Raw genomic sequence first — 16,535 nt, 5'->3', positions numbered from 1 at the left:
AGTTCAGGTACCACTTTATGCATTCTGCCATGTTGGCATTCACCAGGATGGTGAAATACTACAACAAATCTACCAAACATTACATGGGGATACACTAGGCAGGCAGATCCATAAGACAGTCTTAAGAGTTTCTCTATACTACAGAACACAAGAGAAGTGGCTTTCTGGTGATCTATATTTGAGGCTAATCCTCCAGTGGAGGCTGATTTGTCCCATGGGCTGTACAAATTTCTAGGACTGTACAAATTTCTAGGACTATACATTTGCACAAATTTATAGATACGCAATTACAAGAGGAAATAAAAAAAAAAAAACCAGAGAGAGAGAGGATAAAACAATAAAGCAATCCACAAAGGCCAGAGCCTGGTAAACTCATTTTTATTACTATCTTACTAACAATAAAATTCTTCAGACAAATTCTAGACCAGATTCTTTGGTAAATATTGCTCTGTTGTCACAGCCTCTTATTACCAAAAATTGATCTGTCTTCCTTGGTTCATACTTTCCTGCTTCTGCCCAGCACTTTGCGATGTTCCTCGTAGTCTCAGCTCATGTCTCTCAGCAACACCTCAGTGAATCCAGGGTTGCATGGTCTTAAAGTCTCTCATGTGCCAATTTGATGGAAAAATATTCTATTCTAAATATTCCTATTTTTTAAAAAGTGTTAATAACAATAATCTAAAATTTGAAGTCTCAGACAGAGGTTTTAGATCAACTATAGTAGTCATTACTAATTTACAGACTAAACCAGTAATAGAAAAAAGTCTGGAACTATAAAGCTATGCATGATGGCATGTCATGGAGAGGAGCCCCTAGAGTTCATGAAAAGAATTATTGCAAAAAAACAAAGAAAACTGTCAGTCGTACCAGCCTGTTGGTATAAACAACTACTTAAAGGCAAAATGTGCCAATACACAACAATGGTCAGAATTCTACTACCTTAATTCTCTGCCAAAAATGTTGAACTTGGGGTAGGATGGAGTGGGAGGTGGGAAGGAGGTTCAAAAAGAAGGGGACATACATATACCTCTGGCTGATTCATGTTGACATATGGCAGAAACCAACACAATATTGTAAAGCAATTATCCTCCAATTAAAAATGAGTACATTTTTAAAAGATGTTGAAATCACTGTCATTTTAGTTTACTACTATTTTTTATTATGTAAACACATCTCCAGTTTTTATAAAGGAAAAGGAACATAAAAGATTTTTGTTACAGAAATTTGCTTTATGGATAACTTAGCTACAAAAAAAAAAAAAAATAGGGATTCCTAAAACAAAGAGACATTCCAGAGGGGTTCTCTTCTGCCATGTTATCAGTCTCACTCAATACAAGGTAATCTAGAGAAAGAGAGTTAACTAGATTAAAATTCTCTTCACAAGTTTCATCGGTTCTCAAGGCTATTGCAGTGGGCTGAATTCTTTTTTTTTTTTTTTTAATAAATTTATTTATTTTAGTTGGGGGCCAATTACTTTACAATATTGTAATAGTCCTTGCCATACATTGACATGAATCAGCCATGGGTTCACATGTGTTCCCCCTCCTGGACCCCCCACCCACCTCCCTCCCCATCCCATCCCTCCGGGTCATCCCATTGCCCCGGCCCCGAGCCCTTGTCTCATGCATCGAACATGGAATGGTGTTCTGTTTCACATATGATAATATACATGTTTCAATGCTATTCTCCCAGAACGTCCCACCCTCACCTTCTCCCTCAGAGTCCATAAAATTGTTCTATGCATCTGTGTCTCTTATTCTGTCTCGCATACAGGGTTATCGTTGAAAGATGGTGATGGGCTGAATTCTTTTCCCCCCAAAATATGCTTAAGCATTGACCTCCGGTGCCTATGAATGTGTGAATTTATTTGGAAATAGGGTCTTTGCAGAGGATCAAGATAAATGAGATCATTAGGGTGGGCTCCAATCCAGTATGACTATGATCTCATAAAAAGGAGAGATTTGGACAGACACCCATAGGGAGAATGCCATCCGGAGGTTGCAGTTACATTTCCACAAGCCAAGGAACTATCAGAAGCTAGGAGAGAGCCCTGGACCAGATCCTTTCCTACTGTCTTGAGAGGAAGTATGGCTCTGCTGACACTGATCTTGGACTTCCAGTCCCCAGAACTGTGAAATAGCAAGTTTCTTTATTTAAGCCACTCAGTCTGTGTACTCATTACAGCAGCTCTAGCAAACTAATAGACCCATTCTGGTATTATCTCTCCATGGACAGCTGGCAAAACCATCCATACTTCAAGAAGACCTAAAAGAAATATCAGGAAAGGAACCAAACATGTCAGTTATCTTTGTTCTCTAAATCCAGCTCATTTCAAAATTAGTGAAATGAAAAGGTATGCCTATTTAGTTAACTCCTTAAAATATACTTATACAATAGCACTCACTCATGTGACAGAAAAAACAGCAAAAACAAAGATCCATCCCAGTATTCTGAACAGAATTAAAAATAAATATTTCTGAAATCTTGTAAAAATCACAGTTTGATAAATGAGGAATAGAAAATTAATGTTATCGCCCAAATCCTTTCTCATCCATTACTGAACTTCACAGAGGCACAAAATACTTAATTTTAGTCAGCTCTATTGTTCTGGTGGAACCAGAAATTCATGCTGGTGACATCAAGCTATTATTCAGATCTTTGACAAAAAGTATACTTAAAGCTGAAAGTGATGTAGAAATTTCAGTTTATGAACTATTAAAAAAACAGAACAAAAGTCCATTACATATTGGACAATTTAGTACACATATTTGACAATGAATTAAATATAATCTTATGCCTTCTACTAAAGGCAAAATTGGAAAAATATATTAAGTGATCATTTTCTGTCTTAATTATAAAACATACACCAAATAATCACATTGCCTAAAAACAACTGAATAGAGAATTAGTTAGTTGAATTTTTCAAGTACAGTTGGGGAGGCTACATTAATTTTTATGTTTTGTTTTTTTTCCTACAGCTTATTTGATAGTATTCAGGTATTCTATTTTGCCGGGAGAATATCAATAACCTCAGATATGTAGATGACACCACCCTTATGGCAGAAAGGGAAGAAGAACTAAAGAGCCTCTTGATGAAAGTGAAAGAGGAGAGTGAAAAAGTTGGCTTAAAGCTCAATGTTCAGAAAACTAAGATCATGGCATCTGGTTCCATCACTTCATGGCAAATAGATTGGGGAAACAGTGGAAACAGTGTCAGACTTTATTTTTTTGGGCTCCAAAATCACTGCTGATGGTGATTGCAGCCATGAAATTAAAAGACGCTTACTCCTTGGAAGGAAGGTTATGGCCAACCTTGATAGCATATTTAAGAGCAGAGACATTACTTTGCCAACAAAGGTCCGTCTAGTCAAGGCTATGGTTTTTCCAGTGGTCATGTATGGATGTGAGAGTTGGATGGTGAAGAAAGCTGAGCGCCAAAGAACTGATGCTTTTGAACTGTGGTGTTGGAGAAGACTCTTGAGAGTCCCTTGGACTGCAAGGAGATCTAATCACTCCATCCTAAAGGAGATCAATCCTGGGTGTTCATTGGAAGGACTGATGTTGAAGCTGAAACTCCAATACTTTGGCCACCTCATGCGAAGAGTTGACTCACTGGAAAAGACCCTAATGCTGGGAAGGATTGGGGGCGGGAGGAGAAGGGGACAACAGAGGATGAGATGGTTGGATGGCATCACTGACTCGATGGACATGGGTTTGGGTAAACTCCAGGAGTTGGTGATGGACAGAGAGGCCTGGCGTGCTGCGATTCATGGGGTCGCAAAGAGTCGGACACGACTGAGCGACTGAACTGAACTGAATTCTATTTTGTCAATGATTACACTTACCCATAACTGAAATCACTTTAGCATTGTGAAATAATAGATTTTACTCAAATCATGCCATGTCAAAATGAAATCATCTTTTAACATAGGAAGCATCCCCTTAAATATCCAACTGAACTATACTCACCCCCATTAGTCCTCATCTATAATTCATATTAATTGTTCATTTATTATTTATGTAGATACCTTTCATACTGAGAAAAATATGAACTTGTCAGGTTCAAAATGAAAGCATATCTTTTGAATAAGCAATTCTACCCATTTACATTGGGCTTACATAAATCTATAAGCCCATCCGGGAGATGGTGAGGGACAGGGAAGCCTGGAGTGCTGCAGTCCAGGGGGTCGCAAAGAGCCGGATACGACTGAGTGACTGAACACCACCACCACCAATTATTCATGCATTTAAAACATTATACAATATAATGCAAAAGAATAAGACAATATATGCATTTAAATAACTTTAGCAGAAAATTTTACAAATTGTGTTTATACTGTTCAGTAGCTAAGTCCACACATAAACACATAGTGTGGGTATTAACATTTTATTGTACAACTCTAAGTGATGAAATTAAACTACACTTAATAGTAAGTTTATCTGTCTCCCAGCGTACATATCACAGGAAAGGTAATAAAAAATGCCTAGTATTATTTTGACATTTCAACCAGAGAGTGGGCATCCTTAACCAGAGGACTTAGGTGATTTCTTATTCATCTTTGTAAGTTCTGTTCCTGGGCTTCTCTGGTGGCTAAGCAGTGAAGAATTCGCCTGCCAATGCAGGAGGCACGGGTTCGATCCCTGGGTCGGGATGAGCCCCTGGAGAAGGAAATGGCAAGCGACTTCAGTATTCTTGCCTGGAAAATTCCATGGACAGAGGAGCCTAGCGGGCTACAGTCCATGGGGCTGCAAGAGTCAGACACAACTTGTCAAAAAACAACACCTACACCTTACAACAACAACAAACAAAAAAGAAGCAACTAATCTTAGGAAACATCTTGCTAAGAAATGCACAAAATAAACAGGAAAAGTGCAGATGCTCCCAGACACAGCTCAAAGACTGGCGGCAGCCGGATGCTGATATACTGAGTGCAGTTCCTGGAGAAGGCGCTTGGGGGCAGCACTCTCGCTGCTGAGGGGGGTGTGCGCCGCCGCTATAATGTTCAGTTGCTAAGTCGTGTTCAGCTCTGCTACAACAGGGACTGCAGCAGGCCAGGCTCCTCTGTCCTCCGCTATCGCCCTGAGTTTATAACGGCCCCCAGCAAAACAAACACTGAGAGCACTTGTAAATTCTCACCATTTTTCATAAAAGTGAAAATTGGATTTCCTTTGGTTAGCGAAAACAAGTACTGATGTAGGTCTTTCTTAAAAGTGAAGCGGCATAAAGCAAACTTTCAAAAAGTGGGGGATACCTGTATAAGGATTGTATGGTCAGGCCATCCCAGATGGCCGTCCCCTTGCTCTCAGTACATCCCTCTGTTCCATCAGTCCCTGCGTTACACCCTACTCATGTGACTGACCTTCCCTCTTAATCATAGAGCCTAATCAGTCAACTCCTACATACCTGCCCCAACTCCAGCTAGGGACTGTGTGAATTCTTAGAACAGAGCATCTCCACTATGACAGCTTATCAAAGGGGTGGTGAGAGGTGTGCTCCTCTGCTGGTTTCCCTGGTAACCAGTGAGCCAACCTGACAAGTCAATTTCCTCTATAACTGGTAACCTCCCTCTCCACCTCCCAGCCCCAGCTCTCACCTCTATTCCTCCTACCTCACACCCCCTACACACACACACACACACACACACACACACACACACACAGCAAAGACTACTGCCATGTCCTGCTCACCGCCTGCCACACCTGGTGAGATGCTGCTTCAGGAGCTGGCTGCAGACATGTAAGGCCCCCGCATCCATTAAACCATGGACGTAGGAGGCTGGGCAGGCACCAGGGCTTGCAAGTTTGTGGTGTGCAGCCCAAGAGGACAAACCTCAGTCACATTTTTTGACAGACTCTGTTGGTTCTCTTGAATAACTACCTGCTTCTCCCTGCCAGGCGAGGCCCCACGTGTTCAGAGGTCAATCCTGACTAATACAGGCAAAGCATGGTAACTGCATTTTCCTTCCCAGAGAGTGCCAGGAAGGTCTGAGCAATGAAACACAGGAGGGAATCTGTGCAGAAGTTCTGGGAAGGTCTCCTTGCTCTTTCAATGGGACATACATAAAGAGGATACCCTATCTTGCTTCTTCAAGTTATTCTATCTCAATATGAAATCTGGAATAACCATTAGTCTAAGGATAAAACCACACTTTGAAAATAATAGAATCAAGAGAGTAGCAGAGAGATAGAGATGTACTATGTTGGAGCCCGACTTCTTGTAATATGAACAACAAACCTCCTTATTTATTCAGTCATTTTGAATTAGGTTTTCTATTCTTTGCCATCAAAATTGCGTGAACTGATCCAAGCCACATTCATATCCAAGTTCATAATCATCACCTGTTTTCCTTCCCAAACTTCACAGCCATCTTTATTTTCAGTTAGTAAAAACATATATACATTTTGTTCCAATCTTTTCCCTTCAACCTTATCATGAGCATTTTTCCATCTTCTATAGACAATCTTCACAATTATCACTTAGGAGCTGCACCACACACTGACTCTTTGAGACCCTATGGACTGTAGCCTGCCATGTTCCTCTATCCATGGGATTCTCCAGGCAAGAATACTGGAGTGGGTTGCCATGCCCTCCTCAGAGGATCTTCCCGACCCAGGGATTGAACCCACGTCTCTTATGTCTCCTGCACTGGCAGGTGGGTTCTTTACCATTAGTGCCACCTGGGAAGCCCTTAGGACCTGCACAGTATACATCAAATAAAGGGATCTCTGAATAATACATTATTGCTGCGCACTTAGGTTTGCCTTCACAGTTAAAAAACCAATTACTTTTACAAAGGTTACCTTCACACACACACACACACACACACTGCATAAATATAAATATATGAGTATATATGCTTCATAAATATATCCATATTTATATGTGAATAAATATATATATTTAATAAATATATATGCAGTAAGAGAGTGTGTGTATGTGTGTCTGTGTACAGTGTGTGTCCAGGATAATCACTCATAAAAGGCAATAGTAACTGAACATCTAATTTTCTTCTTAAAATTTTTTTCACATTACTGAAGAGTCTGATAATGCCTCCAAATCAAAAGTATTTTATATCTGCCTTAGCCTGAAAAGGAGATTGAGCTCAATATCTAAAATCCAGCCAGGAAATGTATCAAATCTGTTGTTGCTAATAAATGATTTTAGCATCTGCTACATAGAATCAAGATGCAGCATTAAAAAAATTTAAAAAGGGACAGCTTTCAGCCAACTTTTTAATTAACCTTCACTTCAAACACCAGATGGACTTCAAAGAATACTGCCTGTAAACAGCAGCATTTATCCCACAAGACCACTATCTCTATTTGAATCAGATTTGGGTGAACAGATTAGCAGGACATGACAAAAAGTCAGATCTATGAATCATTCTTTCTGGTAAAATCTCAGTTATTAGAACACTATTGATTCTTCTATCTATTTTACCTATCAGTCACTTAAGGTTGAGTTCCACTCAGCTGCTTGTAACAAAGAGGAGTTCCCAGCACAGTGCAAGCAAGTTGCCCCACCTGAGGGGCCAACCTGAGACTAGAGAAGGGATTTCCCTTTCCAGTCAGGAAGTCGTAAATTACTGGGGCTCCCCAGGTAACACAGTGGTAAAGACTCTGACTTTCAAGCACTGCAGAAGGAAATGGCAACCCACTCCAGTGTTCTTGCCCGGAGAGTCCCAGGGATGGGGGAGCCTGGTGGGCTGCCATCTATGGGATCGCACAGAGTCGGACACAATTGAAGCGACTCGGCAGCAGCAGCAGCCAATGCAGAAGACACAAGAGATGGGGGTTCGATCTAGACGATTCCTTGGAGGCGGAAATGGCAACCCGCTCCAAGTATTCGGGCCTGAAAAATTCCATGGACAGAGGAGCCTGGTGGGCTACAGTCCACGGGGTCACCGAGAGACAGATCCAACTGAGCGACTGAGCACATTCCTGGAGGTCATCAGTCACCTGTTAATTCTTCCTGTAGAAATGTCAAAACTAACCTGGCTCACATTCAGTTAATAAATCATATTCTGGTGAGCTAAGTTGGTATTACCCCACACTGGTCAAATAACAAGTGTGGTACCATTTTCTAAAACCACACAAAAAGTTACCATAGGCCTGCCGTATGTGCATGCATGCTAAGTTGTTTCTCCTTGCGATCCTACTGCCTGTAGCCCGCCAGGCTCCGCTGTCCATGGGATTCTCCAGGCAAGGATACTGGAGTGGGTTGCCATGCCCTCCTCCAAGGGCATCCTGACCCAGGGATCCAACCCAGGGATTGAACCTGCATCTCTTATGTCTCCTGCATTGGCAGGAGGGTTCTTTACCACTAGTGTCACCTAAATCTAGTAGGATTAAGTCACAGAATGGCAGATTCAGCTGACGTGACCACCCACCGCTACACAGCTTAGGTGGGTTCTGATGCCCTCCCCTGGTTTTCCCTGACTGTGGCAATGAGTTTTCAGTTTCCAAATGACCTTGACTGCTCATTAGAAATGCACATTCCTCAGCCAGATTCCGGAGATTACTTAAACAGGGTCTCAAGGCTAGAGCCCAGGTATCTGTATTTTAATAAGCCCCCCCAACCACCACCCCCGTGCCATGATTCTAATGCTTATTGTAAGAACTAACTCTCCAGGCTGATTCAGGGTATTCCAATCCCCCAACGATTCTTTTATCACTGATTTGCAAGTTTCACACACCCAGGGCCCAGGCATAATCTTCCTTGTTCTGAGACATTTGAGCCATTGGAGTGTCCACGCCCTGCCCCACTCACCTGAGATCCCCCTGCCACCCCTTCAACTAGGTTTCAATCAACTTTCCACCTTGGAGACACCAGCTTCCTCATTTGTCTCCACGCAGCCAGGTACATGAAAATCTAGCCTCCAGTACATTTTTCAAAGGAGGGATTCCGTTACAATTAATCTTCTTTCCTTTTGTTCAAGCTATTTTTTGTTTAAAAAAGAAAGAGAATGAAAACCCTGGATATTTTCAAGCCATAAGAGACTGGAAATCACATGCATTGGGCCAAACATAGCTTCCTTTCTCTTTCCTTTTAAACTAGTCTTTAAGCTACAAAAATAGAATCATTAGGCTTTTCTACAGGCTTCCCAGGTGGCTCAGTGGTAAAGAATCCACCAGCAATGCAGGGGACACAGGAAATTCGAGTTCGAGTTCGTTCCCTGGGTGGGGAAGATCCCCTGGAGGAGGAAATGGCAACCACCTCCAGTCAGTATTCTTGCCTGGAGAATCCCACTGACTGAGGAGCCTGGCAGGCTACAGTCCATGAGGTCAAAAAGAGTTGGACACAATTGAGCAATTGAGCACACAGACTTTCTACACGTTTATATAATTAAAGAGGAAAATGAGCTATGGAGTGAAATGTGCACTATCTTATAATGTTCCTATAAGAATTAAATGAGACACTGGAGAAGGAAATGGCAACCCACTCCAGTATTCTTGCCTGGAGAATCCCAAGGACGGCAGAGCCTGGTGGGCTGCAGTCTATGGGGTCGCACAGAGTCGGACACGACTGAAGAGACTTAGCAGCAGCAGCAGCAGCAGAGGATGATGGAATCACTAAATGGGAGCATCTCCCATTGATATCTCCAGTTCTAGGTTACTTCTAGAGTCAAATGTAAACCTAGGGCCTCAAGGAAGACCACACTTCCTCTTGGTAGGAACCAACAGAATCAATTCCATGAAGACTTCGCATTTTTAAATTAAATATTCTGTGAGGAAAAGAAACATGGTATAGACACAAAGTGGGTTTTCTCACTGTGCCAGATGGGGAGACCACCTAGAACATGTAAGACAATCCTTATCAGTTCCTGGGTTACAGTAAAACTGATATTTCAGAAAAAAAAAAAAAAAAAAAAGAATTAAATGAGAAAACTAATATATAAAATGCTTAGCTCAGCATCCAACACAGAATGAATCCTCAATAAATCCTACCTGTTAACTATCAGGCTGGGCTGTTCTGGTACGTGCTCAGTGCTAGGAAAGTCCTTTGAATACATCTATCCCCAAACTGCCTTCTTCCAGATAAGGAAATCAAAGCTTGGGGGTTAAGAGTCCTACTCAACACTGTATAGCTACTGGCTGAGCCAAAGTGGACACCAGTGCTCTCCAGAGCACAATTCCATATTCTTTTCACCACACCATGATAGCTTTGTTTACACTCCTAACCGAATGTAGAACCAGGACAGCCATAGTTTCAGAACATGTCAGTCATTTTAAGGCATGACTATGCCCCGTCAGAAAGTGAGGAGTGAATGACAGACAGCCTGGAAAGTAATTAAATCATTACAGAGCCAGCAGACTGTTTTCCTGTTTCTTTTTTGGGGGGTGGGGTGGGGAGGGAGTGTATTTATCTCCAATCTTGGGGGGTTTCTTTTGCTTCTCTTGTGTTCAGTCAGGCACTTTATTTCAGGAAGTACACACTATTATGCAGTGCTTAGAGTTTTGTCTAGTGAGAATTAGCTATCAGCATAAAGGTATCTATCCCAAAGAGTCTGTACTGATGTTAGGTTTAATTTTCTTTTCAACACAAGAGGGTGGGGAGAATGAACCGCCAAGCTATTCTCCTCATTCCGAATGTAAAATTTAAAAAATTATGTGTTAAACAGAGAACAATAGATCACTACAGTGTTTTAACTTTGAATTCCACTTATTTATATATATATGTATACACAATAGGAAATATGAAATATAATAATAGAAAAATGAAAAAAGTGTCAGTGTTTGCTAACCATGAGCTTTTACTACAAATAAAGAGTGAAACAGCACTAGGGCTGTCTGCCTGATATCACCTCAAATTTTTTATAGCCACATTGGCATTCTGTCTGTGTAACAAGTGTAGCGATGACTTCATTCTCTAGGATGAAGGATAATGGATCTTAACCTTCCTATCACTTCCCTTTAACTCAAAGCACTAATGCAACTGAAGGTACATATAAATAAAATTTTATGAAGGGAAAGAATGGCCCTGTGAAAGTTTAACCTCCAAATCACCAAAAGGTACAAAGTACAATATATCTCAGAATCACAATTAACAAAGCCCCTGCCACAAAGCTTGGATGGAGAGCTGCCAAAAATTTTTTTTAAGGAAAATCTAAACTTTGAAGAACTTTAGGGTTTTTTTCCACAACTATTAAAGAAAAAAAAAAAAGCCCTAATGGTAAACAAAACGCCACCAACTCAAAACAAAGCACTGTTCAAAGGCAGATGATTCACTTACATTAAATCTACTAATGTGATCTTTCACATTAATTAATGTGAAACATCTTACCAACTTTATCTCTTTACCAACTAATTCCGGTTTTCCACAAATAACATATACAGTTGAATACTGGCATTCTTGAAAACAGCACTTGACTATATCAAGTTGCTTCTTCCCTAGAATAGTTACTGTTCCTATCTTTTGCCTTTCTTCTCCACTCACTGATATTTACCACGCTGTGCCCCAGAACATGAACATCATTTGACAAGTCACATTTGGGCCCAGAAAGTTTGCAAAAACCTTTTCAAATACATGTCAACTGCGGGCAGAAATTGAGCGGGGGTGTGTGGTAATTGATTGTCATATTAGATTTAATATTTCCCTTTCCAAAACAGGTAATTAGAAACTATCTTCTCTTTTACTTTGCCACTTCTACGTAAATACGGCACCATTCTCAAGGCAAAGCTGATGCAGAAAACACACATCCACGCCAAGCGCGCGCGCACACATCTCCTTCCCCTCCCCCCACACACATCACAGTGGCTGGAGACAAGCCCGCAGCCCGGAGACAAGCCGTCACCCAGGAGCCCGAGAGTGCACCACCCTCCATTGAGACTGTCACCCCAGGTAACCGCACACAAAGCGCGCCTCGCTAGTTCACAGTCACGGTGCCAAGGTACTTGGACGGTAAGTCCGTGGCCGTCCACCTTCACACAGAGCGAGGCAAACCCGCAACCCCACCCGCTCTCACTTTCTCCTCCAGGAGCACCTAACGCGCTCGCCCACCCAGGCGGGCTCCCCGCCGGGCCCCGGTCGCCGCCGCTCCGCGGCCACTCACCCCGTCTGCAGTCGCAGTAGCCCCAGTCCACCTTGCCGCGGGCGTCCCCGTAGAAGCACCAGGGTCTGCCCGCGCCGTCCGGACTCCGGCAAAAGTTGTGGCGCTGCCCTCGCAGTTGCGCCCAGCCCGCCGGGGGCGACAGCGCGAGGAACGGCGGCACGTCTGCCCAGCGCAGACAAGGAGCGCCGGAGTCTGTCACGTTGGCCCCGGGCGCCCCGGCGGGGCAGTCCCCGGGAGGCGGCCGGGTCATGCGGAGGCCGTGCGCGCGCGAAGCGCGGAGCGCCGGAGGGGGGTGCAGGACGCGCGGGAGAGGGGGCGGCGGGGGCGTCTTCTGTGGCCGCCGCTGAGTGGCAAGGTAATAAGGGTCCTGGGGACCCCGAGAGGGCGCATGGTGATAGCGGTGGTGGAGCGGATAACCGAGGACCGAATCAAAGCTGACCACGCCGGGGAGCGCCCCGAGAATCAGAGCCACCGCGAAGTGGGGGAGCTTCATGGTGCCGGAGCCGCGGCGTCTGGTCCATGCTCCCCGGCTCCGCCGCTTCTGAAGGGGAGGCGGGGGAGGCGCTGCGCGTCCCCGGAACCCCCGCTCCAGCCCCCTCCCGCCCTCCCGCGCGCGGACCGCCTCCCGCCGCGGGGCCCGCTGCCGCGCCCCTGCTCGCTGCGCTCGGGAGCGGTCCCGGGCGGGGAAGGCGTGCGCTCCGCGGAGCCCTGGCTCGTAGAGAGGACCGGCCAAGAGAAGGCGCCGACCCGGGGACTCTGCCCTCTGGCGGCGGGCACAGGCGCGCGGTCTCGCCCCGGAGCCGGGCTCCGCCCTGTCCTTGCCGGGCTCCCGCTGTCAGCGCGCCGGGCCGGGCCAGACCAGCTCGCTGGCACCCCAGCGGCCTCGGGGTGCCTGAGCCAAGTCCGAGGGTGCCCACGCGGGGGACGGTCTTGGCTGCTCTTTGCCAGCAGCCGACACCACCACAGCCTTTCCGTCTGGCGGCTGCCAAACCTGCCACCAGCCCCTGCAGCCCACCTCTCCTCCACCCCTTTGCCGCGCTTCATTTCCTATGTTTTGAAATATTTATAAGTGTGGATGGGTTTAGTCCCTTGAAGTCCCGGGGTAAAAGCTATCAAAGCCCACTTGGAATGCCGAAGCCATTTTCCTGAGCTGTGAGCTCCTCAAGGACAAGACCACATTTCGTTTCCTTTATCTCCCAGTGCTTAAAACTTAAAACCGCGGGCCACACTTATTAGGCTCCAATAAACATTTGCTGAAATTAAATTCCTGAACCGACCCAGGGAAAGCAGGTCGAGCCTTTCTACTTCCTGCCACCCACTCTCCACCCGGTGCCCTGAACAACACCAGTTGTTTGGTTATTATTGGGATTCAGTGAAGCCCTCTTAATACCAAATTTCCTTTCTAGCCAGAGAAGATTTCATCCGTCCGGGTCTCCATCCTATCCAAAAAGCCCATCCCTCTAACACCTGCCTCGTTTTGGCCGAGCATGGGACTTGAGTTAAGCCTACTCATTTGCCTCTCCACAGTGGACTCTGTCCACCGGCAACTCTATAGCTGTTGGCTCGACCTTAGGAAAGCCTTTTCAACAGCTCCCCCGATTTGCACTGCCCCACTTCCCCGGCCAGAAAAAAAAAAAGTTGGTTTAGAATCTTTTTAAAAATCCCTGAAGCTGGATGTTTTAGGGATTTCCCCCTTCAGTTGTTCCTGACTATGCCACGGAAGTTAAACAAGAAACAAGGAAGGCCAATAAAAAAGGTAATGTTTTACATCCTGGCATAATCGTGTTGAAGTGTAGGGGAGACCGGCTGCCCCACAGTATACTGTTGTTTAGTCGCTACTCTTTTATGACCCCATGACTCTTTTGTAGCCCACCAGGCTCCTCTGCCCATGGGTTTTCTCAGGCTAGAACCCTGGAGTGGGTTGCCGTTTTCTTCTGCAGGGGATCTTCCTGACCCAGGGATCCAACCGGAGTCTCGTGCATCGCAGGCAGATTCTTTAGTGCGGAGCCACCTGGGAATCCCATCGTACACTCCTCTGAAGAAAACTTGAACATTAAATGTTTATTGTTAAAACCTAGTTTCAGTTAGAAACTGAATTAATTTCCTACCCCCAACTCAAATAATCTTAGTTTAACCATTCTGAATCATATTACTGTTTTCTTAATTTTTCACCCCTGTTAATGAAATATCTGATTTTTACTTAGAGAAGTGGACAAATGAACAATATTAGGCATCCAGGAATGTGTTTATTAAATCTTTATTCAAGATGTTTTTGCTCCAGATGCTTTTACCCACTGTTTCATTTTTTTTAAACTTACACTTTTCTGATTCCAAAAGCATAGTTAAAACTGTACTTGGCGAAGAAGAGTAAAGTTAAAATACATATTTGGGGGAAGTTGATTTACTTATTTTAGTAGAGGTCAGCAGAATTCACCAATCACAGATTTTTTCTTTTTTTTTTTTACTTAACCATTGATTTGTACACTTTATTTTTTTAATTACTTCTTTATTTTTATTTATTTGTCTGTGCTGGGTCTTGGTTGTAGCACATGGGCTCTAGTTCCCTGACCAGGGATTGAACCCAGGCCCCTACAGTGGGAGCACGGAGTCTGAGCCACTGGACCATCAGGGAAGAATCACAGTTTAGTCAGTTCAGTCGCTCAGTCGTGTCCGACTCTTTGCAACCCCATGAACCGCAGCACGCCAGGCCTCCCTGTCCATCACCAACTCCCAGAGTTTACCCAAACTCATGTCCATCGAGTCAGTGATGCCATCCAGCCATCTCATCCTCTGTCGTCCCCTTCTCCTCCTGCCCCCAATCCTTCCCAGCATCAGGGTCTTTTCCAATGAGTCAACACTTCGCATGAGGTGGCCAAAGTAGATTCCGACAAATCATAGATTCTTTGTCTATAATAGGTGACAGTTCTAAAAGGAATCACCCCTTTTCTTCAAAACTGAGTCTCCACCTTCTGCCACTCACATGATGGTCCAAGAAAGGCTCGCCCTGGGATTCTGATCGGCCCGCTTAGCCCTGCTTCTCTCCTTTCTCTGCATGGCTCCTACACCCAGGGCTTTCACACTTGCTGAGAGTCTGGAGGCAGACCTGGTCCCAGTGTACCTATGCACCTTGGAGAGAGGAAAATAACAAGAAAGAAGTGAGTAGAAGAGAAGATGGTTGGAACTGAGCTCCCAAGAATAGGGACCCTGGTGTGGCCTCTTCTCCAGCCCGTTTTACACCTAAGAGGAACTGACAATTTTCCAAGGTCTACTTAACAGTTAACAAGTTATGAAGCTGATTCATACGAAGTGGAGTTATCCACAGAAAATTCCACATCTGGATGTAATCGCCTCCATTTTAAAGCGTACCCTTTCCGAGATGATAAAACAGCATGTCTGTAATTGGACTGTGAAGTCAAGGGCCTCGATTTGGGTTTTGTCCTCTATTTTACAGGGAAAGTATGACTTAAACAGACCTGCTCTTTATGTATTACTCCGCCCTCCTGCTAATCTCTTCCTTCCCTCTCTTCCTTCATTCCTCCTGGCTGCTACCAACATGCAGATGTTTAGGATTTCCAATTCCCCATCCGATGGAATGGATTCCCCTTCCCTGATTTGCGTTTCTCCCTCCTGCCTCTGTCACATTACACTGCCTGTGTTGGGGGCTGGGGGAGAAGCCTCCCTCCACCCCGGAGAACCACCACCTAGCCACCGCTCCTCAGCCGCTCCTCACCCTGTCACACACAGCAAAGCCAAAGGAAAGGGGGCGGCAGCTCCATCGTGTTACAGCTGCAAGAAGCCCACTGTGGATGCTTTCTCTGCTTTCCAATCCCTTCAGCAGCGCTAAAGGAGCCAGGAGAAGGAACAGAATGAAACAGATGACACTTGGCAGGCATTTCCCAGCACAACCCTTCAAAAGCCCCATGAGGTCCCCCAGTCTCTCTTGTCACCTCTGTAACCTCCAGTTCCATCAAGCAACCTGGGTGACAAAGGCTCAAGAGCTCAACTATCCCCAGCCTCCCAGCCAAAAACCTAAAAAGGGAAGTGAAGAGGGGTGTCTCCCTGCCCACCTCACAGCAGGGAGGAGGTGCAGCCTTGGGGGTGGAGCCGGGCGCGAGTATTGAATACATGTGCATACCTGCACTTTACTGTGGCAACTGTGTTATATAGGGACATTTGGTTTTATGGTCGTTTAGGGGATCATTATGCTTTACCTACATAATGGACTGAATATACAGAGTTCTAAAACCAATACACCAAATAACTTGGATAAGTTCCATGTACAGTTTGGGTACTGCCTGTATTTGGAAAAGCAAAATGCAGTATTTACTTGAACAATTCCAAGTGCAAAAATATTGTTAAAAAAGAAACACTGGGCATTGTTCTTTCACATAAAAGCAAAAATATATTAAATAATATCAATAACATAAGTCCATGTCTAGGGACTGTGGAAGATTTAAAATTATAAGACATTATCAGGCCTTT

At 44.5% G+C, this 16,535-nt stretch overlaps 2 protein-coding genes and 1 long non-coding RNA gene across 9 annotated transcripts in view; 1 reads left to right on the top strand and 2 right to left on the bottom strand.

Annotated features, from left to right (window-relative positions):
* The window catches only part of LOC145504852 (neurotrypsin-like), a 41,835-nt gene extending 29,239 nt beyond the window's left edge, over positions 1 to 12,596 (bottom strand). Inside the window, 1 exon segment of the mRNA XM_081486179.1 lies at positions 12,054 to 12,596. Within this exon segment, the coding sequence (XP_081342305.1) occupies positions 12,054 to 12,546 (493 nt within the window). The 5' untranslated portion in view covers positions 12,547 to 12,596.
* The window catches only part of LOC145505566 (liprin-alpha-1-like), a 488,322-nt gene that overhangs the window by 281,984 nt on the left and 189,803 nt on the right, over positions 1 to 16,535 (bottom strand). For 6 of the 7 annotated variants that reach the window (XR_014053138.1, XR_014053143.1, XR_014053132.1 and 3 more), the window contains 2 exons: positions 15,784 to 15,893; positions 14,295 to 15,179 (listed from right to left, as the gene is read on the bottom strand). Coding sequence is in view for 1 of the 7 variants with exons in the window: in XM_081488018.1 (XP_081344144.1) it covers positions 15,030 to 15,179; positions 15,784 to 15,893 (260 nt within the window). In the remaining 6 variants the exon portion in view is untranslated. Of the gene's footprint in view, positions 15,180 to 15,783; positions 15,894 to 16,535 lie in introns of those variants that run through there. The other variant, XR_014053145.1, reaches the window with a different exon arrangement.
* Positions 11,783 to 15,521, top strand: LOC145505648 (uncharacterized). Its single transcript, XR_014053179.1, has 2 exons — positions 11,783 to 11,902; positions 14,970 to 15,521. It is a non-coding gene; the product is annotated as an uncharacterized LOC145505648 (long non-coding RNA).

This window comes from Giraffa tippelskirchi, chromosome 1 (genome assembly GCF_054371585.1).
Source record: "Giraffa tippelskirchi isolate mGirTip1 chromosome 1, T2T-mGirTip1v1.2.pri, whole genome shotgun sequence".
Lineage (NCBI taxonomy): Eukaryota > Metazoa > Chordata > Mammalia > Artiodactyla > Giraffidae > Giraffa > Giraffa tippelskirchi.
This window is presented reverse-complemented; position numbering and strand designations above follow the sequence as displayed.